Here is a 27,452-nt window from a genome sequence, read left to right as displayed (position 1 = left end):
GTCCCAGGCAAATTAGCACCTCGATACGTGGGACCATTCGAGATTGTTGCTTGACGTGGAGAGGTGGCATATCAACTGGACTTGCCTCTGTCTCTCTCCGCCGTGCATAACATCTTCCACGTGTCGCAACTGAAGAAATGCCTCCGAGTTCCAACCGAGGTCATTGATGTTGCACCTCAAGAGTTGCAGCTAGATTTGTCGTATTGCGAACGGCCGATAAGGATTTTGGGTGAAGCCGAGCGCAAGACACAGCGAAGTTCCATCAAATTTATCAAAGTCCAGTGGAGCAACCACTCGGAAGATGAGGCAACTTGGGAGCGTGAGGATAAAATCCGCTCCAAGTATCCCAAGCTCTTTGAGAGCTTGTAAGCATTGTGTAAATTTTGCACAATTGGGACCTCTTGCATGTCTATGCTCATCACTATGTTGAATAAAAGTATTGCATTGGGTTCCATCACTCACCACGTGATAGTTTCCCACAGTGTGGTACCCATAGCATGGTATCTCTCACAGTGTGGTTCCTAGCCTCATCGTCCTTTCCCCGACTCATACCGAATCTCGGGCGAGATTCTTTTTAAGGGGGGAGGTTTGTCACGTCCCAATTTCTTAATCATACGTTTAAGCAAAATTATGCTTCTTAAGCATTATGCTTAAATTTTGCATAATGGTAATCCGGAGCACTAATGCACTTCATTAATAATCATTTGGATGAGAGAGAAAGTTGGGGGAGAAAATAATGGAAAATGCATTGGAAATACCTATTCTCTCTAACATGTGGGCCCCACATGTGGCCCCACTCCTCACCCACTCCCACTCTCAAGTGGGCAGCACCCCACCTACCCTCTCTCTCTCTCCTCTACTCACTCCCCACATTTTTCCCCCAGCTGCTACAGCATCAGCCCCTTTCCTCTCTCCCTCTCCCACTCAAGCACTCTCTCTTTTCCTCCAAACTCTGAGCTCCAGTGGAGGATTCAAGGTATGCATGTGGTACCATTGCATTCTCTAGCTCATAAGCTACTTATCTATCCAATCCATTTTCGTTTTCGTGGAAAAATCGTGTAGTTCTTGAAGTTCTTAGCATTCTTGAGCTTATTGGAGCAAAAATGAAGTTTTGGTCGAATCTGAGCTCTAAAGTCGTGTTAATAGTTGATGAGCAGGTTCTATTACCCTTAGACTATCCCTAACATGTTCCCTTTAGGCTTGGAAAAGATCGCAACTCGAATCAACCAAAAATCCACTCAAGAGCAGTTTTCTAGGCTAGCTCGGATACTCTGGACTCACCCGGATATTCCGGGTTCAGCAGAATTTGTCCGATAAATTGTGTTCAAAATTGGTTAGGGTTTAGGGTGTGAGTTAGGTTTAGGATCCTTTGGATAGGGCATGTACACGTTTGTGTAGCACAGCTTTATAAAATGAATCAAAACACCCAAGTGCAAAAATTATGAAGAAACCAAGTCTGTATCGCTCGGATTATCCGGACAAACCCAGAGACTTTGGGTAGGTATGTAATCGTGTAGCCAAGAGCTGAGGAAGCAGTTTTTGGTAGACCTATTGAAGTATAATGGGAATGAATGTGAAGACAGCATCCTCTCCCGTCTATGGGAAATTGTTAAGTGTATGAAGCATTAGATATTTCGAAACATAAATTAATTGTGACATTATATTTGCACATGACTATCTAATTAACCATATATTACTTATTGTACAATTCATTTTTATTCTTGATGTCCAGCCCTAAAATCAAAATCCATAAATGTACAAAAATTGTGCGTGCGTGTCACAGGTGTATGGTTATTAGTCCTATATAATTCACCAATTGTGGCAGATTCGGACGATCTCCATCATCCACCCGACTTGATCTAACATTCACCATGCAAAGTTGTGAGGAACCGTCCAAACAGTATTCTAATTAATCATCAAGAGGATCATTATTCATAATACAACCTCGACGATTAACCAGAATCCTGTTTCGATATTCCCGACACGTGTTTTGTGCCCAAGGATCGGCACACATGCCTCCAACATAGTACATCACAACATAGCTTAATAAAGAGCAAGTAATAAATATTTATATTACAAAAATTAAGCATGCAACTGATTCCAACAATTTATAACAAAAGCGAGCTAGGAGGAGACAAAAACCCCTTAACTCCTAACTAACCAAAGATCTACGCAGTGGGAAGAATAAACTAGACAACAAAAGAGAGTGGAACCACATGCTCTTAGGCTCCACTCAAAAAGCTCGAGCTTCGGAGTAGGATGCACTACTCATGCCCGCCACCCTGATCGGCAGGCACAAAGTAGCCGAACACCGCCCCATCCTCAGGAGCCGGAGTACCTGCATTAACTTAAGGGCAGCACCCTGAGTACGAAGGTACTCGCAAGACTTACACAATATGGGTATATAATATCCCGACTCCAAGAATTATGCATTGAGCTGTTAGTAAGAATATAGATAGGCAGTTAAGTTAATTAAAGCGGTAAGCAACCTAGACATATGTGTGAGCAACTAACTTAATCAACATATATGAAATCACCCTACAACTACCAACTGATCATATGAAACTGTAAGCACAATAGTATCAATATATAACAAGTGCCATCTCGACCACTTCCCACATATCCGAACCACAAACCACATATTCGAACCATCATCCATAAGCGAGAACTCTACGACTGATACAAATGAAACCATAGCATGCTCATGACCGAGAGCGCGGCAGTTCGAACTGTTTTTACACCCTACAGGGGATACTCCTGGACCCACACGACTCGGGGACCATACGGCTTGTGCCATCCACTAAAGTGCACACAAGGGGGTACCCATGTCAACCTTTCCCAACCAGCTCCAACCGTGTGCGGCATGCATCACTCGGCGCGCGGGTACTAGAACTACTCCCGGAGAAAACTAGTACCACTTACAAACCCGCTCGCTCACACCGTCGATATTCAGGCCCCACAAAGCCACAGCTGCGAAGGTATTCGGCTCACCTTACCATTAGATATGCATGTGGTGAGTATGGTAAGTGCTAAAGCCAACTATACCAACGAACGACCTTAAATGATGCAAGCGGCCTACGGTGTCCGGGTTCCCATCTCGAACTGCCCCCAGACTTTTCTTGAGGGCAGATGACATCCCTAACACTGCCCACATCTCGTCTCATACTCACCACTCAACCAACCATAACACCCTCAACCATGTATTTGTGCGACAAAAGTAAATCCTATGCTCACGAACAACAGAAAATGCCGTCGTTCGACTTCTACCGAAAGACCTAAGCATGGCTAAGCATATAAGTCGAACTTGTACTTAGACATAACATCATCTCAAAGCTACAAGGAACGTGGATGAACAAGTAATCAATGTAGAAGAATGCAATTGGCATAGGTTCTACCCATTTGTTCCCGACATCGACTTCCTATACATGCAAACCTATACATAAGCATATTTTATCAATATTTAGACTTCATTCAATTCAACTGATAGGGTGCAATATGTTAGATGCTTGCCTTGCTGTTCAGGTGGCTGCCCAAAGTTTCCCTCGCTATCCTGGATCACCGGCTCGACGTTCTCTAAAAAGAATAACGCGTGCAATGCCATGAGTATGAATAAAGTGCAACAATGTATTCCACAATGCTTAACAACATGCTAGAAGTATAAGATATGCGAACCAATGCAATACTAAACGATCTAAACAAAAACCGGAAAATAACAGCCATACGGAGTATCCGGACTGGTTCGGAGTATCCGGGCTCGGACCCTCTGGGTGACCCTCCGAAAGAGGTGCTCAGTTACTGCCTTTTATTTGATTGACCCGGAGTATCCGGGTGAATCCGGATTATCCGGGTTCCGGATTATCCGGGCCATCCTCTGGGAAAGGCTTTCGGTTAGCATTATTTTAACTTGACTTAGAACCTCCAGGTTGGTCCAGACTATCCGGGATATACCGGACACTCCGAGTGAAGTTCCGAACGAAGGATAGCCATCAATCATCATTGCATATCAATAACAAGAATAATAATTGGACACATATCAATGTGAATTATACACCGTTGTGCGATGGAGAAGACCTACTCTACGAATTGCTGGTTCTAGTCTTTCTCCATTCCGTGTGCGCACGAACTCAATAACGAAGAAACATGAAGCATTCCTATAGAACAATTAATTGTTACATTTGCACTTCACAAACGAATTAGTTATAGTGAGGTTAGAAGCAAGTTAGCAATCATGAAACCGAGGAACTCCACGAAGTAGCTTAAGAGGCCATCTCAAGATATCATAATTCGTACCGGGGTTTGCTACATCCATGGCAAGCCAAAAGTTCTTGGAAATCCTTTCAAATTTGGGCTTATAGTTTACATAAATGGAACTTTGAACCACGCTAGCATAGGAAGCGGGTCTAGTACAAATGTAGTTCTATTATCCATATCCAATATGAACATAATGTAGCCGTCGAGGAGAGCATGGTGTTACGAAAGCGTAAACAACGACACTGACTGACAAACGATACAATCTTACCAACTTGCACATATAGATATGGTAGTCTATCCCAGGCCAGCTATCAAATATTTTTGCCAAACATTGGACTTCAAGATTTCCATGGAACGATGGCAATCTATAGAAATCAGTGACCGTCTGATAAATAGAAAGTTTAGAAATATGAACCAAAGAGTTAATATGTCAATGTAATAATTACACAAAATTGTAGGCTCAAGTAGTGAACATGTGTCACACCCGGTTTTAACGGCCAAAATCAGATGCGGCTTATGTGTGCCTAGGATGTTCAACACACATAAGGACGTCCCATGTGAAATAACTCTTATAGAAATTGACATATATTGTCTTCTATGTAGATATATGCAGCGGAACAGAAGCACTGGTGAAAGGACTTGGCGATTTGACCTCTGGTCAGCCGGGAAAGAACGTTGATGCCAATCGGCTACAGCGCAGCTGTCCGCAACGGTGATGACCGTGGTAGCGTAGATCGGGCTTTGACCGGGGCTAGAGCTTAGCTAGGGACTTAGTATGATGGTAAAACAGTAGTAAGTGAGGAGAAGAAGGGGTCTTCACCTTGCTTCGATAGTCGAGGAAGCAGGATTCGCGAAGAAGATGACATACCGCATCACGGGAGACGGCGCACGGATAGGGCAGTTGTGACGTCTAGGGCTTGGAGCATGGATTAGGGGTAGGAGAGGGCAAGCAACTCCTATTTATAAGGCTAGGGGCAGCTGGTTGAGGTGGAGTCCAAGTCGGACACGAGTCGGATTCGAGTTCGAGTTAGTTAGGATTTTCTTTTTCGCAGCTCTCTATTCCGAGGATGATATATCCATCGTTCGGACTCCAAATTGGACGTTTCTGGACTCTAAATTGTAGTACCCAAAAATATCTACACTTTGGTATTCAGTGGAACATCTCAAAATATCATCTCGATTTTCAAAAATGCACCACAAGATAAACTATTTGAACTCAAACTTATCTAAACAGCACTGATTTCGGGGGCTATAACTCCTAGCTCCATTATCTAAAAGGGGACTTCCATAGGTTCAAATCAAATCTCTCGACGAGACCTAAAACATTGGTATTGACAATATTTGCATTTAAGGTCATTTTTAACTCCAAAACTTCATGGAAAGATGAGACTATCCAGTACTCCGCGAAAATTTACAGATTTCGTTGATCCTTTTTATTGGGCCATCTAGAAGACTTGGCTAAGAGTTTAGACTTAAGCAAGATTGAGGCCAACAACATTTTAGGTATATATCTAGGGTTTAGAAAAAAGACTTTGGGTAGAATTTGAGAATGAGGAGACATTGTTTTTAAACAAGGATGTGGATAAGATTTGAATTGAACCAGAGAAGGATCAAGTATGATCAAGAATTGAATAGATGATGAATTCAAAGATTTTAAATTCCAACCACTAAGTTAGTTTACTATAGAGTTTTATAAAATCCTTTTTAAAATCTTTTTCACTCAAAACACCAAAGAGAAAGAAAAAGAAAAAGAATTCTAATGCATTTACCTGGCTCCTAACAAAACTCAGCATGCAATGTACACAAAATAATAAATTATTTTGATTAAGAAAATAGGTTTTAAACCTATGCTACTGGTGAAGCTATTCAATAATCTTAGAAAATTTTAAAAAGTTGTAAATTTTGAAAATCAGGGTGCTACAAATCTACCCCCCTTAAAGGAATCTTGCCCTCGAGATTCGGGGAGATCGAAAACGACATAAGGGATCTTGATCTTCAAGTTTTCTTCTCGATTTCCAAATTGTTTTTTCTTCTCAGTGTTAACCTCATTGCCCTGGCATACTCTGCTCACTTTGCTTTTGACAGCTTTCGCAATTGTTCTGACAAATCTTGATTGATTACCCAGAGTATGTTGGATTTTTTCTCAGATATTCTATTCCTGATATCTTCAAAGGTTGTAGTTGACTCTGATGTTCTGTTCTAACTTTTTGACATATGTCACATAGGACCATATACTTTGCTACACCACTCTTGTTTCCATACTACAGATAACAATCCTTGAGATCATGATACATCTTAGTGCTTTCTGATTCCTGGGAATTTCGTAGCCTTAGCACTCCTGATAAGTTTCCTTTATTTTTTTAATGATCTTCTCCTCTGTTGATTCACCTTGGCGGACCTTCTTATCCTTGAAGATTTAGTAAGGCATATCCTAATTCCGAGGAAAGCATACTTGTTCTTAGCAATCATTTCTGTGGTCGGAGTGCAGCTTCTGGGTACTGTCCTTCCTTTAGCACACTTTATTAGCGCATTACCTTTGCTGACTAGCCGTTTCCAATATCTGTCTTTAGGTTCTAGAACCAAGAGATTAGCTAGGAAGACTACCCCCTTAAAAAGGAGCAGACTTCTCTGACTTACATTTCCAGTTCTTGAGAAGTAGACAGACATGTAGCCTTTGACATGTAATATATCACTCTTTTTTTGGGTGCCTACTTAGCTTCTGTGAGCTTGATGGGATCTCATCGATTTTGACTATCTTGAGTTACAACTTGAAAGTCGTGACGGTCTGAATGTTGAACTGAGATCTTCATATGGGGTTGACGGTTGATCTGATTCTGAGCGGGAAACTTCTTGGGACATCTTTTGACCCAGCGTGTAGGTTCTCCACAGTGGACACACGTCTTCTTATCGTTAGGTACAAGGATCATCAAGGGACATCGATTGGCATAGCGTCTTTCTTCTTCACAACAAAACCACACCTCTCTTATAGGGGTACTCTGCAAATTTTCTCTCGACATGTGAAACTTCCTGGTTGACAGAACAAAGTGCTTGTTCAAGAGTGAAATGTAGCTGAGAACTGTTGTTTGCTTGATGGTCCTCAAAGGCTTTCTTCCTCTTCTTGTTGTTGCCTTGTTTTCCACGCTTGTCTTCTGTACCCAGAGCTTTGATGATTTGTAGCAGACTTTCTATATTCTGAGTCATGACTTGAAGGAATTGAGTCTGCGTCTCCAAAAATTATTCCTTGTTGAATTGAGGTGGCATCTACTGGATGTTATTGTTATTGTTGTTGGTACCTTTACCAAGCTGATCTTTCTTTGTGTTCACCATCTGATCGTGATTGAGGCAGAAGGTTGAGGCAAGAAGATAAGGGGCTAGAAGGAGAAAATCCAGCTATACTATTAACTATAGACAACGCATACCAGCACTCAAACAGAAAATACAAATCAGACAAGACACACAACACAAGCACTCACTACTAATATCACTCTAACATTTCTGAAGATTAGGGAAAATCTTCTTATAACTCAAAGAACTAAATCTGGGAGCAGCACAGAGGTAGATCTTCATGTCTTCAGTGTTGCGGTCGACGATGCTTCCTTGTAGCGAAGAGTCGTCAACTTCATGATCAGAATCTTCATACGAGGTAGAAGCATCGAATGAGATATTCAAGTGCATTTTTCTCAACCGGAGTAATTGGGATGGTTCAACAACTAAAAGTTTTGAAAAGGAGGGAGGGTAGTGTTGGAAATTAATTTTGCTCAGTAGATTCAAGTAGGTAAGTATAGAGAGAGACTAAGGGGTCAGAAAAGCATGGGGATGGGTTTTTCAAAATAGGCTTTTAAAATATAACTTTATGGCACGACCATTCTATTTAGGCTTGTGTCTTACAGTCAATATAGTTGATACCACCTCTATCACACCCGGTTTTAACGGCCAAAACCAGATGTGGCTTATGTGTGCCCACAATGTTTAACACACATAATGACGTACCAGGTGAAGTAACAAAAGCAATACTTTTATAGAATAAATATTAAACTCTTACAACATTTGACATATATTGTATTCTATGTAGATATCTGCAGTGGAACAGAAGCACTAGTGAAAGAGCTTTGCGATTTGACCTTTGGTCAGTCAGGAACGTCGATGCCAATCGGCTACAACGCAGCTATCCGCGACAACGACGACCGTGGTGGCGTAGATCGGGCTTTGGCCGGGGCTAGGGCTTGGCTAGGGACTTAGTATGATGGTAAAACAGTAGTAAGGGACGAGAAGGAGGGGTCCTCACCTTTCTTCAATGGTTGAAGAAAGAGGATTCGCGAAGAAGACGACGTATTGCATCACGGGTGGTAGCTCCGGCGAACGGTAGTGCATGGATAGGGCAGCAGCAGCGTATAGGACTTGGGGGTATGGAATAGGGGTAGGAGAGGGCATGCAACTCCTATTTATAAGGCTAGGGGCAGCTGGTTGAGGTGGAGTCCAAGCCGAACACGAATCGGATTCGAGTTCGACTCGGTTATGATTTCCTTTTTCACAACTATCTATTCCGAGGATGATATCTCCATTGTCTAGAATCTAAATTCGACTTTTCTGAACTCTAAATTGTAGTACTCGAAAAGATCTACAACTTTGGTATTCATTGGAACTTCTGAAAACATTATCTTGATTTTCAAAAATGCACCACAAGTTAAACTATTTGAACTCAGGCTTATCTGCGCATCACTGATTTCGGGGGCTATAACTCCTAGCCATATTATCCAAAAGGGGACTTCCATAGGTTCAAATCAAAGCTCTCGACGAGACCTAGAACTTTGGTATTATCAAGGTTTGTATTTGAGGCCGTTTTGAACTCTGAAACTTCATGGGAAGATGAGGATGTTCAGGACTTAGCGAAAATTTACAGATTTTGTTGATCCTTTTGTTGGGCCATCTAGAGGACTTGGCTAAGAGTTTGGACTTGAGCAATATTGAGCCTTAACATACTTTAGGTATATCTAGAGTTTAGAAAAGAGACTTTTGTAGAATTTTTTTAATAGAGTTTGAATTTGAATTGAGCTTGTAGTGAATTAGAGAGAAACCAAAAGATGAGGTTGAACAAGAATAGGAGTAGATAAGGAATTTGAATTTGGATTTAGGTAGAATTTGAGAATGATGAGAGATTGGCTTTAAACAAGGATTTGGATAAGATTTGAATTGAACTAGAGAAGGATCAGATATGATCGAAGATTGAATAGATGATGAATTCAAAGATTTTGAATTCCAACCATTAAGATACTTAACTAGTTTACTACAGAGTTTTGTAAAAACTTTTTCAAAATCTTTTTCACTCAAAACACCAAAGAGAAAGAAAAGGAAAAAGAATTCTAATGCATTTACCTAGCTCCTAACAAAACCCAGCATGCAATGCACACAAAATAATAACCTATTTTGATTTATTGATTAAGAAAAAAGGTTTTAAACCTATGCTACTAGTGAAGCTATACAATAATCTTGAAAAAATTTAAAAATTTGTAAATTCTAAAAATCAGGGTGTTACAACATGGGTATCACTCAATATATGGATCTCCTCGCAAACGAGCATCCATACACCCATGTTGAAACAATTGTAGGCCACTGGCTTATGAGCATCCAGTGTATCCTGGTGTTTTTCTTAGGCTTAAATCAAATCCGTACACTACATTGCCCCATATGCCCATGTTGGCAGGAAGATAGACCACAGCAATCAACGTTTGGAGATTAACTTGATCAATTATTTTCATACGTGGACATAATCATTATTTCCATACGTGAACATGATTATTATTTCCATACGCGAGCGACCTCATCCTGCAACGCCTAATAGCAGTGAATAGAGACATTGCATATCTGTAATGGAAACACCACATTACCCTCAGTTACACATATCAAAGTGACCCATAGAAAACCCTAACAAAACTATGATGGAAACCCTACGCTACTCACCTTAGTGCAGGGAAGGGGATTTGGCTCCCAGATCTCACTCCTCCGACGTGGAAAAAAACCCTAGCTAACCGTCACGGAATAGGCTCTTGGATGGCAACGAGCAGAGCGAGGAAGATGAACTCCTCGTTGAGATGAGCGATTGTGTGTATGGGAAGCCAAAGAGCAAGAGGAGATGAGCGGGTTTTATGTGTAGGAAGACAAAGAGTTGTGAATTCAGGCACACCTAAACAGCGGTTTTGTTATAGACATGTCTACCTTAGCAACAGTCTCATGGTACTCTATCAGCGACGAGTCTAAAAAAACCGTTTGTGACAGTCTGTCAGCTTTCAATGATTTTATAGTAGTGATTTAGCTATGCGTTCTACTTAGGTGGTACAAAACTTGCAAGGGAGCGTAGTGGGACGAGCCTTGCTATGAACCATGTGCGTGAGGGCTTCAGTGGCCAGCCCATGACGTGCTTTGATATTTCGTTGCATTTGAGGCCCATTTTAGGCAACAACTTGGGACATCCACAGGGGCGCGATCATTCGTTCGGTCTAGCGGGCTTGCAAGTACATGGGCCTTCTCGTGAAGAAAGTTAAGTCACCTATCTGTCTAATCTACTCTAATTCTAATCTAATAAATCTATTCTTTCTAAATTATTAAAAAAACACCCATATTACATATTATTAAAAAATTGTATAAATATGTGATTGTCTAACAGGGAGTTCAAACCTTGATTATGGATAAGGGCAGGTGTTGTTGGACCTTGTCGTGTGTCACGTGTAGCTCGTCATGTCTCGTGGACATCTGCATTGGCGGCGGCAGTGCCGAGTTCAATGGTGCAACGAATATGTGAGTGAGGGGTAGGCCACCACTATCAGCATTTGGTGATTACTGTAATCGATTATTTTCATACGCGAACATGATCGATTATTTTCATACATCAACAGGATCATTACTTCCATACGCGAATACGTGGGGCAGGCCATCGCTATTAGCGTTTAGTGATTAACATGATCGATTATTTCCATACGAGAACAAGGTCATCATTTCCATACGCGAACAAGATTCATTCTTTCCATACACAAATATGCAAGAAGATAGGACGCGGATCAAGTAGAATGCGCAAGGAGGCGTTGGAGGTGTTGGATGGGGTGCTCAATACCAAACGCATTTTTCATATTTTACCTCGCTCCATTACTGAAAAGAAATAAAATACTATATTCAACCTTGACTAGCAATTAAGCACAACCAATAAGGTGATCATACGTTACAACCATTCCTAAACATGAATCCTAACTATTATGAAGACAATCCACATTGTTGCAGCAGGAGCACCCCATATGTTCCATTCTCTTTTATCATAGCATAAGCCATAGGCAAAAGTTAGAATAAAGGTATGTTTCGCAGAGCTCTAGCTCTATGAATTCAGGTGACTGGAGCAGCATATACACCATGAGTATTTGGCTGAGCTATTTGTTTTCATTTTCAAATTAAAATTGAAGCTTAGGCTACTTTATTTTAGTATAAAAACTCTAGATCTGATGTGGGGCTGGGAGATAGAGCCGTGCCAAACATGGCATAACTCTATATTTGGTCGTGCAGCAAATAAAAAACAACTTTTCCTACAGCCTAAAATGAATGCAAAGTAAACATATTAAGGGAATTCAAAATTGAGAAACCAAGTGGAGAAGTGCCTTAGTTTTCATGTAATGAGGCATTAACAATAGTTGATTTATCTTGAAATCGGTTAGCATGTGTTCATGGACGCTTGTTCTTGTTCATGTCTAACTTGAGTTGGTGATCTTTGGAATTAGCGAATTCTTCTCTGTACGTAGAAAAATTACACACACCGAAAGCTACGCTGTGAACATCATATGTTCTGGTGTTCACCGGAAGTTCCGATGTGTGCAGTATATACTCGTCGAACTATTTCTTGCAGAGAGCAATTTTTTAGATGAAATTGGAGACCAATGCACCGGAGGTCCGATGAGTGTGGTGGCTACACCGAAGGGTATCACCGGAGCATTTTCAGTGCTAAAGCAAAACACTGGATGGTCCGGTGATGGACTTTGAGAGTGCCGGAGTATTTTCTGCATGAAGGAGATTTTTTGGCACCAAGTCTAATTATGTATGCCGGATAGTCTGCTACTGTAATTGTGAACACATGAGAAAGCACCGAACCTTTTGTTATATAGAGGTTGCAAGAGCGTGGTTTGGTGGATTGGCACACACCAGATTATCCAGTGATGGAAATGAGATCACTAGAAGCTTTCAATGGACCTTTTCTTGCAGAGAGCAAAATTTTTCGGGAACAGATAATGTTACACTCACCGAATGGTTCGGTATTCAGGGGTAGAACACACTAGAACATCCAATGTTCATATTTTCTGCCGAATGTACTCTGAGTTGAAGTTTTTGATTTTGTGCTAAGCTGGAGATGTTTTGGAGTGTGGAGAAATGTGTTGGCTTGTTTCATAGTATGAAGGTGACAGATGCAATTTGGTGGTCAACGGCGGGTGCTTAGTGCTGGACGATCAAGGAGGGCCAAATGGAGTCAATGATGATCCTAGCTATACACATGAAGGTCAGGTATAAGGGTCATTAAAGCATAAAATGTTGGTTTCATAATAACCTCCTCTACCTATTAAAAATGTCTCCAGCTGTTAAATAATTAATTAATATTTTGGGATGAATGAATTAGGTTAAGGCTTAATAAATTCACCGTTAATTCTTTGGGAGTCCAAAATAGGTGAAACTAATTTTGCTAATCTTCTTATGACTTAATATATCTAGAAAAATGTTTTCATGCATTACATGGCATATTTTATGGTATTTCCTCATATGTGTGTTGTAGCATACATATTTGCACTTCATTCATACTCATTATTGCATGTGCTCTCCCTTTTAATGAACGAAGAACCGGAGCGTGACGCGGGTGTGAGAGAAGGCGGTAGCGAGCTCCCACATTTCTGTGAATTCTGTGCGGGGAGTGTCAGGCAAACCCAAGTGAAGCAAGGCAAGCAACTTTCCTTATTATTACTTCTACCTTGAATTGTTGTTCATCCTTTCCTTATCATTCGGTAGAAGTCGAGCAGTGAATTGCTTCATCGTTCGCGAGCATAGGCGATATTTACTTTCATAATGATCACAATGTTGGATATAGGTTGATAATGGTTGGATGAGTGGTGAGTTTGAGACGAGATGTGGAAGGTGCTAGGGGTGTTATCTCCTCTGGAGGAAAGTCCTGGAGGTAGGCCGGGAGAGGAACCCGGACACCGTAGACCGCTTGCGTCGTTTAATCACCGACCATCGGTGTAGTCGACTTTAGCACTTACCTTACTCACCACATGCCGATCTAATGGTGAGGCGAGTCGAATACCTCTGTAGCTGTGATCATTTGGGCATGAACATCGATGATGTGAGCGGGCAGGCTTATAAGAGGTGCTAGTTTGCTTGAGGAGTAGTTATAATACCTTCACCTCGAGCGATGAATGATCCAAATGGTTGGGGCTTATTGGGAAATGTTGACATGAGTACCCCTTGTATGGATCTGTGTGGTCATGTAAGCCGTATGGTCCTCAAGTCATGTGGGTCTAGGAGTATCCCCTGCAGGGTGTAAAAATATTTCGAAATGCCGCGCTCTCGGTCATGAGCATGCTTCTGTCCATGTGCATCGGTCGTAGAGTTTTTGCTTGTGATTGATGGTTGGATATGTGCGAGATGCTGGAGTTGGTCTTTGTTACATATATGTTCAATGGTTTCAGTTATTTATGTTCAGTTGGTCTTTCGAACAAAAGCTCTCTCTTCTTTGATGTGAGAACCACGAGAAGACGCTCTTCGCCACCCATCAACTCCAAGGTGCTTGGCAAGCGCGTGGTGGTCCAAATTTCTGGCCATGCACTCCACCAATCACCAGGTGTCTTGGGCGGAGTTCCACCAGGTATTCTGTAACTTTCACATTCCGGAGGGCCTTATGGAGATCAAGAGGCGGGAGTTTATGGACCTCAAGCAAGGAGGCAGAACTGTGATAGAGTACGTGCAAGTGTTCAATCTTCATTGTGAAAGAACTGTGATGGAGTATATTCTAATACTTGATTCTATCAAATCTTCATTGTGAAAGAGTTTCTCAGTGAAAGATCTAAGAGATACGACATACATATTGGGTATAAAGACCTATAGAGATAGATTAAGAAGGTTGATCGAATTAAGCCAGAGTACGTACATTGACAGTATATTGAAAATGTTCAACATACAGGATTTCAAAAATGGTTTCTTTCCAATATCACATGATATCACTCCTAGCAAGAGTTAGTGTTACGATACCTGATGAGCTTGAGAGGATGAGTGCGGTCTTGTATAGTTCTGCTATCGGGTCCATCATGTATGCCATGCTTTGTACATGTTCAGATGTTTTGTATGCTCCAAGTGTTACGAGTAGATATGTGAGAGATTGTATCATGCCTATGTTTATATATTTTTGAATAATCGTTTATTTGGTTAATTGAGTAATTATCATTTACATTGATCAACAAGTATGTGACTTATTTGTGGAACTCTTTATTTCATTATGATGTTATTCTAAATGATCCCTAATCTCAAATCATTATATGAGACAATAATGATTCACAAATTAGCACATTGACTGATAGATGATCATGTTTTATGGATCATAGATATAGAATGTTGAATCAATAATGTAGACACATGTTAGAAAATATGGTGTTAGATTGACCCGCCCTGAGACACTGTTGGGATGTTATTTATTGTATCATTAGTTGTAGTCTCGAATGGTGTACCTGTAGAATCCTATGACCTGAGATCATCATTGATTACCAGAATGTGAAATAACACACTTAAGGGCCTCAAAACGCTATTCCATAACTGAGTAATTATAAAGGTAGCTTTCAGGTATTCTATGAAATATGTCTTTGGAATATGAGTGATCAAGATAGAATTTGTCCCTCCTAGATAATAGGAGAGATATCTTGGGCCCCTCAATGTGGATGGATTAAGAAAGTGCAGGGTCATACCAATGTGATTAAAGAGTTGATCACAAGATAATAATCCACTGTGAGATCGAGTGAATGGTCGAGCTATCACAAGGGTGACATATATCTCATCTTGAGATTAACTAGTATCGTATGGTAAAAGGATTGGTGCATGAGTATATTAAGGTTCAGCCGATATGATCTTTGTGTGCATTCGGGAGTCAATATGTCCTATTAAGTACCACTATTGACTTGCAATTCAGAAAGGATTTTCAGGTAGCTGCCGTTTACACATGAACCTAACATGTCACACACTTAAAGGAATATAATTTAAAAACTTGCATGATCAACTCTAGTGCAAATGAGAGATTGTTAGTGATATGTCCTAGAGGCGATTATATATGCAGACTGGATCTGCAATTGGGATTTAATATGATTAAATGCCAATTAGGATTTAGAGTTATGATAAACTTTAATGTGATTAAAGGTCCATTAGCATACTCTGTATAAGAGGAGGCCAGAGTCGTGCGCGTAATAGTTGATTCGACCACTGAAACCCTGGCCGTCACCTTTTTCTAAACTCCCTATGAAACCCTAGCCAGACGCGGTGCTAGCACACCCGCATACGATATTTCAGCGCTAAGAACACTACGATGAGATCGACTATATTTTCGTGGTCGACGAGGTGGTCGAAGTGATCGACTACTTCCTCTTCGTGAACGTGCATGACTCTTCTTTCGTTGTACTGTGTATCTAGAGGTAAACCATTCATAATTCCTTATTCACATTATTTTCTAGTTAAATATGGTAGAAAAATTTGATTTATAGTAGTATAGTCTATCGATTCCCAACAAGCATACCGTGTTGTAATTATCTCTCCTACTTAAAAATCTCTCCACCTTAAAAAACACGTAAGAATCCTTCCTCACACCTCAATTTTTCTTCCGCTCCCGATCTGTCCGCCCATTTTTTCTTCCGCTCATGATCCGTCCGCTGATTGTTTTCCGCTTGCCCCCCTCCTCCCCGCTTCCCCACGCTCGCCCTCCAACACCCCCCCCCCTCCCGCTCGCCGCTGCCACTCCTTCGGCTCGCTCGTCTGGCGCCGGTCCCGCGTCGCTGCCCCGTTGCTCCGCCTCCTCACCTTGTCGCCGCCCCATCGCTCCGCCTCCTCACCCCACCGCCACCCCGCATCCACCTTCTTCCTCACCCGCCGCCACCTCCTCACCCCACCGCCGCCGCGGATGACCGCCTCTGAGACGGCGACGGCGGATCTCACCAACGTAACCAACCGCGCGGTGCCTGCTCGACCGCCACTGAGACGGCGATGACGGAGCTCCACAGCGCCGCCGTCTGGTCGCTCTTCCCCGGCACCGCTGCCTCATCGCCCCTCGTCGGTGCCGCCTGCTCGCGAACCCCCACCACGCTTGGTTTTCTCTGCGCCCAAGCCGCAAGCCAGCCACCACCGCTGGCCTCTACATCGGATAAATCCGCGTCTCCCTCGATTCCTCAAATTGAAATGGATCCCCTCACCCAGCCTCCGCCTCCACCTCCATCTCCTCCGCCCGGTACCCACCGCCGGTGACCTTGGGCGAGCACACGACCCTGCTTGCGTGCGAAGTGCTCCTTGTGTTGAGTTCAGCACAGCACCTTGGCCGGCCATGCGGAGCAGTGGCGGCGGTAGTGGACGGAGTCGCTCGAAGGATCTGGGAGTCGCACGCAGTGGTGACGGCAGTAGTACCTGAACATATGCCACATCCCTCCTAGAACGACCCGGTGGAGTCAAAGAACGCCATGGTGTCGTACCTCGCTGGGAACCCGAACAGCACCCCGTTGGCCTCCTCTAGCTCTACTGCAGATGCAATGACAGGGACCACAGGACCCTTGGCCAGCGCCTGCATCTTCTCAACCACCTCCGGCAGCAGCAACTTAGGGACCCACCATATACAGAGAGGTATTGTTAGTTAATTCTGTTGAGATGATTATGGTAATATGTTTATTAATTCTTGATTTAACTCTTTAGAATTTAGAGTACCATCCTCAGATGTTGCAGGAGTATCTTTGTGATGGGGATAAGGAAAACTTTGTGTACTCAAGGTGCGTGCATTTTTCCCTTGTTACATGCAAATTATACTGTCCTTGAAAATTGTATGTGATTATCTCTATCTCTATCTTTACTGTCCTCGGTTGTCGGCGGGACGCCTTGGAAGGGGCAGTTGCGCTCCCTTCCCGGGCTAAGAACTGGGATGAGTTAGAGGAGTTCCAAACATCCAAGAAACGGGTCACCTCCAAGAACACGGGGATTTGCTATTTGCCAAATTTGTGTAACCTGGTTCTTTAACTTAGTGTCCTGGTTCATTAATTGTGTGTATTCCTATATAAATGAACGGAACCGGATAGCCATTTTCTCTCATAGCTACAATTGCGTAACTGAGCATTGATGCACATCATAGCTACTATTTGCCTGATCTGGTGCTTCGTTTCGTTTATGCCTCAATGCTTACCTTCTACCTTTTTAGATTCCTTCTAAAATATTGGAAGTGTGCAAGGAGAAGGGATGTCTTAGCAATAACCAACAAAGATGTAACTTTCTGATTGTTATGGAGATGGTGATCTACTTTGTATGTCCTGCAAGAAACCTTTATTTTTAGCACAGTTTCATCTTTCTCTTTGTTATGTAGAATCACTATTTCGACAATATTAGTGGTATTACAATGCCTGGGTATCCGGATAGTTGGATGGCTAATATACAAACTCTTTAGTTCATTTGTTTCCACATGCATTGTTCTCTTTTGGGTTTTCAAGAAGAAAGAACAGATACATTGTTGTTCTCTTTTGAGTCTATATAGAAAAGTGGGTGATTTTTCACCTCTGATGCTCCAGAAAGAAAGTGTTTTTCATTCCTTAATCTGCAAACTTTTGGTAAGCCCTTTTAGGTATTCAGTTGCGAGTGTCTGTAAAGTTGACGTTTTCTCCAAACTTCCATATGCTTGCTGTCTGGTAGCAATTGGAAGGCCAGAGAACTTATAAAGACAGTGTTACATATTTCTTTTGATTTGAGCATCAAAAATTCAGAATATGCTCGTGCGTTCAATCTGTCTGCTGCTGCTGATTCCTTATTTTCTGACATAATACAGACCTAACAATAGTAAGATGTTTCAATTTTAGAAAAAAGGGGATAGCATCATACCAGAAAAGGTAATTTTCTATAATTGTGACTGAGTGACAGTTTGGATTTACTTAAATTGTTTGGGCAATTGGTCTGTTTTGCTATCTTCTTTTTTGTTGATTTATTGCTGAAATATAAACTCTTTTGAAATTCGCCAGTCACTTGGATGATTAAATTAGTTATTTAGAAATTTTCTATAATTGTGTGATTTTTTTCTTAATTTGCCGGTTCTGCATGTATTTGGAACCATCAGGACATATGACTTAGACACCAATAGCAAGATTATTGTTCTGATAACATTTCATAGACGGCCGTTTCAGTTGTTGGAATCTGACTAAAAGAACATAGGGATATAATCTGCTAAAGTCTCACCTACCCCATTATAATCTACAATAGAAAATATACTTTTTGACACAATCTTGTGCTAAAGTTGTTATTACTCTTGGGTCAGGACATATGACTTAGACACCAATAGCAAGATTATTGTTCTGATGACATTTCACAGACGGCCGTTTAAGTTTTCACATTCCTATTATTATGATGTTCTTGATGAATGATGGCAAGTATAGTTAATTAGTAGTGTGATTTACTTGATTCATGTAAACATAGAAAACCTGTACCTACTGTCAGATCTGCAGATTTGATTTTTTTTTCTATATCAGTCTAAACTATCTTATTTAGGGCAAAAATCATACTTTCTACCTTCATTACTGTTTTGTGTATTTGATTAACATGAGTTACTATAAGTCTATTTGCAGCATGAGTTGAATGCGTCCCTATTGGTTTCTAAATACAGCTTTGATGCTACTAGCTATAAACAGAGCTACAAGTTTATAAGGAAAATAAGCATACAATTTTTACCATGGTTTAGAAATTAGCAGCAAACACAAATAAATCACAGGCATCTCCTGTCGATGCTCTCTTTTGTTTATTCTAGCATCTTAGGTGTTCAATGGTTTCCCCTTTTCCACTTGGCAGTATATATATCTTGTAATGGAATATTGGTCCTTTGTTGTCTTCATAGCAGATGGCGTCTTCGAAACGAGGCGGTGGTCGTTCGCCATTCAAGGACCTAACCAACACCCCAAACACAGGTAATGTTGATCAACTACTTTGAAAAGATCCCGTCTCATACTCCATAACTAACTACATGTTGATCAACTACATGTTGTACCTTTTTAGCTGGTGACAACAATAGCAATGTTGGTGGATCTATGACATCCGATACACAACCACCACTCGTAGATGCAAGAGAACGTAAGAGGCAAAGAGATAGGGACCGGTATGCGCAGAAAAAAGATGAAATACTAAAGAAGCGTCGTGAAGCATATTGGCGAAAGAAAGCTGAAGCCACATTTGTAGATGTCGATAAGCATCAATCAGTGACTTTCAGAATGATCAAATGGGATCAGGGCAATCCGCGCTTCCCGAACTAGGATGCACTCCAAATGCAAGAGGTGTTGTGCCCATACAAATTACTTGCAAGCATAATATCTACTTGATTTAACAAATTAGTGTATCAAATTTTGGTTCATTATGTTTGTAGGCATCCCCAATGTTGTTACGGAGTCATGTACGCCGATAAGTGGTACGACAAAGTCAACGTTTTTTTGAGCAACCCACCGCATGCAACAAGGAAAATATGCCTCCTGGCGAGAGTAGTTATTGGGAATCCCTAGCTCATGCATGTTTGTATTTAAATTTCAATACGAAGTCATGTAATGTTGTCTAAAGTTTTGTCGAACATGGTGCAGGTGACTTTACTACACCATCTGGTGATATTCATGGCCTAGACAACATAATGGAATTGACTCAGACTCCAAGTGGGTCTCTAGGTACAATGAATGGTTATCTGCTTCTATATTTACATATTCACATTCAAAATATAAAAGTGGGGCCTTGTAATGATAGAACTTTGAAACACACGCTCAACAAATACTCATATTCTTACTTGTTTCGACACATGCCAACATCTAGGTTCTTACATCTCCACTACTTAAAATATTAGTACATGGTCCCTTGAGTTATCCTGTATAAACCTTGAATGTCCTGCTATTATTTCTTTTTCGTTCCTTTGTTGGCGTGGACTGTTATACTTCTATAGGCTGGACCCTTGTTGGCCTTGCCGGCCTACATAGACATCTAGACATCTCTTGCCACATATATATATATATATATATATATATATATATATATATATATATATTAAAAATGTTTCTTTAAATACACTTGATCTAAGTTCTACATCATGCATACTTAAAGTTCGTACATGGTCCCTTGAGTTATCTTGTATAAACCTTGAATGTCCTGCTATCATTTCTTGTCCGTTCCTCTGTTGGCGTGGACTGTTATACTTCTATAGACTGGACCCTTGTTGTCCTTGCCGTCCGACGTAGACATCTCTTGCCATATATATATTAAAAATATTTCTTTAAATACACTTGACCTAAGTTCTACATCATGCATACTTTCGAATTCAATTAACACTTGACCTAAGTTCTACATCATGCATACTTTCGAATTCAATTAATGTACGGGCGCTCAGCTATTTATTATAATGGCATGTGATTTCGTTCCAGGAAATAAGAGTGCTTCTAATGCGAGGCAATCACAGCGTACTTGTGAAATTGCTTGCAAACAAGAACTAACAACAGAGCAAATCGAAGCAAGCCGTGCTAGGTATAGGGCACGTTATGCAAATATGACACCAAAGCAGAGACAAGCAAGACGTGATCGTGATAAGGCTAGATACGCATTACGTTGCAACACCCCAGAAAAAATTGAAATAATGCGCACGCATCAGAGGGTGCATTATGCAAATGTGACGCCCGAAGACAAGCAGGCAAAGAGAGATCGCGAAAAAGCATTGAAAGATTTGCGCCGTAACACTCGCCAAGATTCTATTGCCATACAGAACCCAATGTATGTCCCTGAGGTTGTGCCACTCACTGTGGATGCATCCGGTCCACATGGATCCACAGTCACACGTGATTGGTCGATTCTTGCGGTCACAGGTACCCCTATTTACATCCAGTCAGCTTGTGACCAGATGCCAGACGTGGAGATTCCCAATATGGTTGCCAGTCAAAGATCACGTATACAATGCGTAACACCTGGAGAAAGGCAAGCATTGTTAGCCCGTCGTAATGAGCACTTTGCAAAAACGCCAACAAAGAAACTGTCTGACTTGACACAAGAAAGTCCAACTGTATGCGCAGAAGACATCAATGGTTCAGAACCTCCAACACAATCAATCGTCATTAACAACGGTAATGTTCGTACTTGCATTCAGCTTTCACCAAATTCCAATACAAAATATAGATCCTTAAGTACAGTACTCGTGTTGTATTGACAGAAGATACCCCTGCAACCCCTGATACTAACAACGTCGCCACGCCTCCAACACGGCCACCAGTTAATGACGACAGTAGTTTCCTTGACTATATTCATTTTATATTTCAAATGAAATTCGGACCCTCATAAAAATTTATATTACCGTGACAGGTGATGATGATGGCGTCATATTCGAGGAGGACTCCGAAGATGAGGAGGGCTACATGTTCGGTGGTCAAGGTACTTTTGATATTTTTTTGTCTTCTGTCCATATCTTGTATAGCCTTATCTAACTATGATGCTAAAAATATCTTCAGACGGGGATATCAACGAGGATGTCAAATTCGATCAAGCTAACGACGACTCTGCCTCTATCTCTAGCGTACCTGATAAGTATGACCACGTGTACAGCAATATACCCCCAGCCACGCACATACTAAAGCCTATTGAAAACTGCCAATATTGCAATGCAAAGAAGTTTGAGCATGAGACAAAGGGGTTCTGCTGCCTTAATGGAAAAATTAAAGTATCCACCACAGATACACCACCCGAGCTCATGAGGCTTTGGTCGAGTGCAGATGCTGACGCTAGGCACTTTCGTGACAACATTAGGTTTTTCAATGGTCATTTCTCATTCACCTCACTTTACTGTCATCTTGATAGTGAGACAACTGATATGAGAAAACATGGTATCTACACGTTTCATGCCCACGGCCAAATGTACCATAACATACGATCGTTCGGTAGAGATGGTTCGGAACCCAAGCACCTGGAGCTTTACTTCTACGATGATGATCCCAGTCTAGAGCTTCGGTATCGCCACTGCCGCGAAGAGCAGTACCAGCAAGACAATGATGTCATCAGAAAGCTGGTTGGCATACTGCGTGGCAACTCGTACTCTGAACAACTCCGGAGTATGGGACAGGTTCAGGACCTTGATGACTATCGTGTGACACTGAACCTTGACCATAGGTTGGACCAGAGAACTTATAACGTGCCGTCCACTTCAAAGGTGGCCGCTGTTTAGGTTGAGGGGAGCGAGCGCCAAAGGCAGTTTGAGAATAGCGTTATCCTGCAAGGGAAGAACAGGGAAGTATATGGCATTAGGTCGTATCATGGATGCTACGATGCACTGTCATACCTTCTCTTCTTCCCTAGAGGCGAACTCGGCTGGCATACCGACATCCCAAAGGTTGGTGTGTCCATCGATGAGGTGAACGTGGCTCGTAAAGCTCGTGGTAATAATGATGAAGACCCAGGTTAGTGTTCTCAACAGATGGTGTTTGCACGGTCAATTCTTGGCACTGTACTCTCTTATGTACAACACTAGCTTCTAACATCATATGCTCTGTTCAGATTCTGGTGGCAGGCTATGCGTGTCCGTGCGTGATTACTACTGCTACAAATTCCAGATTCGGCCAGGGATATTCAACTCAATGTTGTTTGGCAAGCGTCTTTTTCAGCAATTCACGGTCGACACATACATCAAGATCGAGAGTTCACGACTGGACTACATATGGGCTCATCAGAGGGAGTTAAGGGCGGACCTGTACCAAGGCTTGGTAGACAACTTGCATGCCGGTGAGAGAAGAGCAGACGCTATTGGAAAATGGACTGTGCTGGCTACGTCATTTATTGGAGGACCTCGAGACAAGAGGCTTCGGTACATGGATGCTATGGCTTTAGTGCGGAAGTACAGGAAGCCGGACGTCTTCCTCACAATGACATGCAACCCAAACTGGGATGAGATCACGCGTGAACTCTATCCTGGCCAGATACCCCAGGATCGTCCGAATCTCATTGTGCGTGTTTTCAGGGCGAAGCTAGATGAACTAAAAAAATAGTAGCTTGAAAAGGACATTCTTGGCAAGGTGAAGGCATATGTCTATGTGGTGGAGTTCCAGAAGAGGGGCCTACCGCACGCCCACTTCCTACTCATCATGCTGGGGCGGTACAAGCTCACGTGTCCCGAGCAGTATGATTGTCTCATCTCGGTTGAGCTCCCGGAGAAGCATAAGTATCCAGAGCTGTACAAGATGGTCGTAAAGCATATGATGCATGGCCGTTGCAGTGTGCTAAACCGCGATTGCCCATGCACCAAGAACCGTCCATCATGCAAGAATCATTATCCGCGTCCTTTCAACGCGACTACCTTACAAGGCAAGGACTCCTACCCGGTGTATCGGAGACGTGAAGATGGCCGCTGTGCAATGGTTCGAAAACACCTGCTGGACAACAGGTGGGTCATCCCTTACAACCCTTACCTTCTGTGGCTATTCAACTGCCACATTAATGTTAAGGCGTGCTCGAGCATAAAGGCCGTTAAATACTTATTCAAGTACATATTCGAGGGCCACGACCGGGCCTCTATGACTGTGACCGAGGCTGACAAGGCAGACATCAACGGCAACATCGATGAGATCAGGCAGTATAGAGATGCGAGGTGGGTGACCCCTCCGGAAGCCTTGTGGAGGATATACGGTTTTGAATTGAGCAAGAACTCGCCACCTGTGATGCAGCTGCAACTTCATCCCCCAAACATGCACATCGTTTCATTTCAAGAGGGCCAAGATATCCGGCAAGTGGTAAATCGTGAATGTGCTGAGAAGTCAATGCTGACAGAGTACTTCGAGGCGAACAGATTACATGAGCATGCTCGGGGTATCTTGTACCGGGATTTCTCCGAGTGGTATACTTGGCAGAAAGGCAAGAAAAAAATTCTGGCAAAGAAGGGTTCGAGAAACTGGTGGACAGGTTGGTAGAATCGTGTCAGCTCATCCGGCGGAGGATGGTTGATGGTGAGATCCTACCGACCTTTCGTGAAGCTGCAGAGAGAAGGGGCCTGATCGAAGCAGACAACACACTAGACGAGTGCCTTACGGAAGCCGAGTTGTTCCAGATGCCACCATCACTCCGAAGGCTCTTTGCAACAACACTGGTATTCAGTGAGCCCAACGACGTGCGAGGACTCTAGCACAAGCACCTAGAGCCAATGTCGGAGGACTATTGCCGCAATAACTCATGCACAGTCGCTGTAGAACAGATGGTTTTGATTGATATCAGGAATATGCTATAGTCAATGGGGAAGGACATAAGGTCATTCCCTCTTCCCAAGATCGATGAGTCACATGACACGGCCAACGGTGTGCCCAGGGAGATCTTCGAGGAGTCCACCATCGAGCTCAACGTTGAGGACGCAACTCTGTCGAACTCCCTCAACACCGAGCAGAGGGCTGCCTATGATGAGATTCTATCTGCTGTTGATGCGATGAGGGTGGCGTGTTCTTTGTGGATGGACCTGGAGGCACCGGGAAGATTTTTTCTGTACAATGCGTTGCTCGCAACAATACGCGGGCAGAATAAGATTGCTGTGGCAACAACTACGTCCGGTGTTGCAGCTTCCATAATGCCTGGAGGAAGAACTGCGCACTCGCGCTTCAAGATACCGCTGAGTATTGCCGATGGTGCGTTCTGTAGCTTCACAAAACAAAGTGGGATTGCCAAGCTTCTGCGGACGGCTTGTCTCATTATTTGGGACGAGGCTTCCATGACAAAGAGACATGCGGTGGAGGCTTTGGACAACAGCATGTGTGATATAATGAGCTGACCAGAACTACCGTTTGGTGGGAAGATGGTTGTGTTCGATGGAGATTTCAGGCAGGTCCTCCCTTTTGTCCGAAAGGGGTCAAGGGCTCAGATAATCGATGCGTCGCTACGTAGGTCGTACCTTTGGGATTGCATGCGTCACCTAAAGCTGGTACGCAACATGAGGGCAAAGAGCGACCCGTGGTTTGCGGAATACCTACTGCGCATCGGTGGTGGCACCGAGGAGGCCAATGGTGATGGAGACGTGCGTCTTCCTGATGAGATATGCATGCCATATACAGGGGAGGACACTGACCTGTATAAACTTATAGATAACGTTTTTCCAATGCTTGATGATAAATATCAGATCCAAACTACATCACCTCGAGAGCCATCTTGTCCACACGGAACGATTGTGTGGATAATATTAATATGAAGATGATCGGTCGCTTCCGAGGTGACGAGGTTGTGTACCATAGCTTTGATCGTGCAGAAGACGATCCCCATAACTACTAATCCCCTGAGTTTCTTAACTCGCTGACACCTAATGGGCTGCCTCCACATGTTCTGAAGCTAAAGATGAACTGCCCTGTCATATTACTTAGGAACATTGACCCCGCGAACGGACTTTGCAATGGGACGAGGTTGGTGGTCCGAGGGTTCCAGAGAAATGCCATCGATGCAGAGGCAGCATGCTGGAAAGAGGGTTTTTCTGCCTCGGATCCCCCTATGTCCCTCTGATGATGAGATGTTCCCATTCCAGTTCAAGAGGAAGCAAATTCCTATCAGGCTCAGCTTCGCCATGACAGTCAAAAAGGCACAGGGGCAGACCATCCCCAATGTCGGCATTTACCTACCCGAGTCGGTGTTCTCTCACGGTCAGTTATACGTCGCGCTATCTAGAGCCACCGCCAGAGCGAACATCAGGGTCCTCGCCGTCCCGTCTAATGACAAAAAAAAAAAGAAGTGCTCAAAGCAAAGTGGTACGTATACAATGAACATCGTTTACAGAGAGGTCCTTACGGCATATACGAGGTATTTGTGGCATATTTGTTATTTATACTCTACATAATCATGATTTGCTCTTTTTGAATTCTATCCATCTAATTTCACTTATTTTCATTTGTGCAGGTCTCCTCCCTTGCATGTTTAGCACACATGATAGGGTTTGTTTAGCTATCTGAAGATTGTTATACAAATGTTTTTTTTTATCCTGCTTTGATGCTGTTAGTATGCAATAGAATAATTTTTCCGATCCGACACTGGCAGCTAAATTCATTGCTTGCTGGAATGCTTGATATTTAGTGATCACTGTTCAGCTATTGCAATAAGATCTTCGATGGTTGCACGTCCAATTAGATCAATCTTGATTAGAGGCTTGATTTTGAGCGTGATTTGAGAGATTGCAACAACAATTTGACATTGATAACATCTATGATTTGAGAGAATGCATAAACAAGTTGCATCTCTACAGATTTTGTCTGGCAATGGCAATAGAGATCTATTGACGGAATTATAATTCCAATACCACACACTACTGCTATATTGCCGTCTCCACCTAGATAGGATTCCACTGGCAGTCTAAAATTAGGAACCGCGATGCTTTAATTACATGTCGTAACTGCAAAGAAAAAAATATTTCACCTTGTTCTTGGTCAGGGTATTTAATTAATGTAGCTGCATGGTCTTTGCAAAAGGGCATCCTCCCAAGCATAAGATGAAAAAAAAAATTAATTCGATCGTAATTTATGTACCCATGATTGTTTGTGCAGTTATGTCGTTTGAAAAATAAGAACCACAATTAGGTAGGATTCCCATTTTTTTTATGGATGCCAAGATCTAGGCCTAGATGCACTTCTCAGGAAGAGGATAAAGAATGAGAGTGCGCCTCTAGAATAATGTTTGTTCTTACCTGTGTTCTTGAAAGCATGGGTTCATCCTGTAGCAGACCTCATTCCTTAAACGAGGATGAAGCAGCTGAAAACGCGAAGGTAAGCTATCGTCATTTATGATGTGGAACAAGCTTCAAGCTTTGGGAGGATGCTGCGCCATGCATCAGCAATATCTTTGGCTAGCTTAGCCTGACCTTTGGCAAATTAATGGAATGCGAGTCTAATATTAAGCTGTTTTCTGCTCCTAGAAACGAGCAAACTCTTCATTCATTATTCTAACTATGTGTTCAAACC

The 27,452-nt window shown here is 42.4% G+C and overlaps 2 protein-coding genes and 1 long non-coding RNA gene across 3 annotated transcripts; all 3 read left to right on the top strand.

Annotated features, from left to right (window-relative positions):
• Nucleotides 1–18,360: 18,360 nt before the first annotated feature.
• Nucleotides 18,361–19,625, top strand: LOC133901351 (uncharacterized). The gene is made up of 3 exons (XR_009906714.1): nucleotides 18,361–18,377; nucleotides 19,376–19,442; nucleotides 19,531–19,625. It is a non-coding gene; the product is annotated as an uncharacterized LOC133901351 (long non-coding RNA).
• A 1,511-nt stretch (nucleotides 19,626–21,136) lies between these two features.
• LOC133901533 (uncharacterized) lies at nucleotides 21,137–24,655 on the top strand. Its single transcript, XM_062342879.1, has 7 exons — nucleotides 21,137–21,362; nucleotides 21,853–21,921; nucleotides 21,999–22,606; nucleotides 22,709–22,940; nucleotides 23,038–23,483; nucleotides 23,529–24,342; nucleotides 24,384–24,655. The coding sequence occupies exons 1-7, from the start codon at nucleotides 21,137–21,139 to the stop codon at nucleotides 24,653–24,655; spliced, it is 2,667 nt and encodes an 888-aa protein (XP_062198863.1).
• Nucleotides 24,656–24,760: 105 nt separating this feature from the next.
• On the top strand, nucleotides 24,761–25,288 carry LOC133901532 (uncharacterized). The gene has a single exon (XM_062342878.1). The coding sequence runs from the start codon at nucleotides 24,761–24,763 to the stop codon at nucleotides 25,286–25,288; it is 528 nt and encodes a 175-aa protein (XP_062198862.1).
• The last annotated feature ends 2,164 nt before the right edge of the window (nucleotides 25,289–27,452 follow it).

The sequence above is a fragment of the Phragmites australis genome, chromosome 20 (genome assembly GCF_958298935.1).
Source record: "Phragmites australis chromosome 20, lpPhrAust1.1, whole genome shotgun sequence".
Classification (NCBI taxonomy): Eukaryota; Viridiplantae; Streptophyta; class Magnoliopsida; order Poales; family Poaceae; genus Phragmites; species Phragmites australis.
Note: the sequence above shows the minus strand (reverse complement) of the source record. Positions and strands in the feature narration are given on the sequence as shown.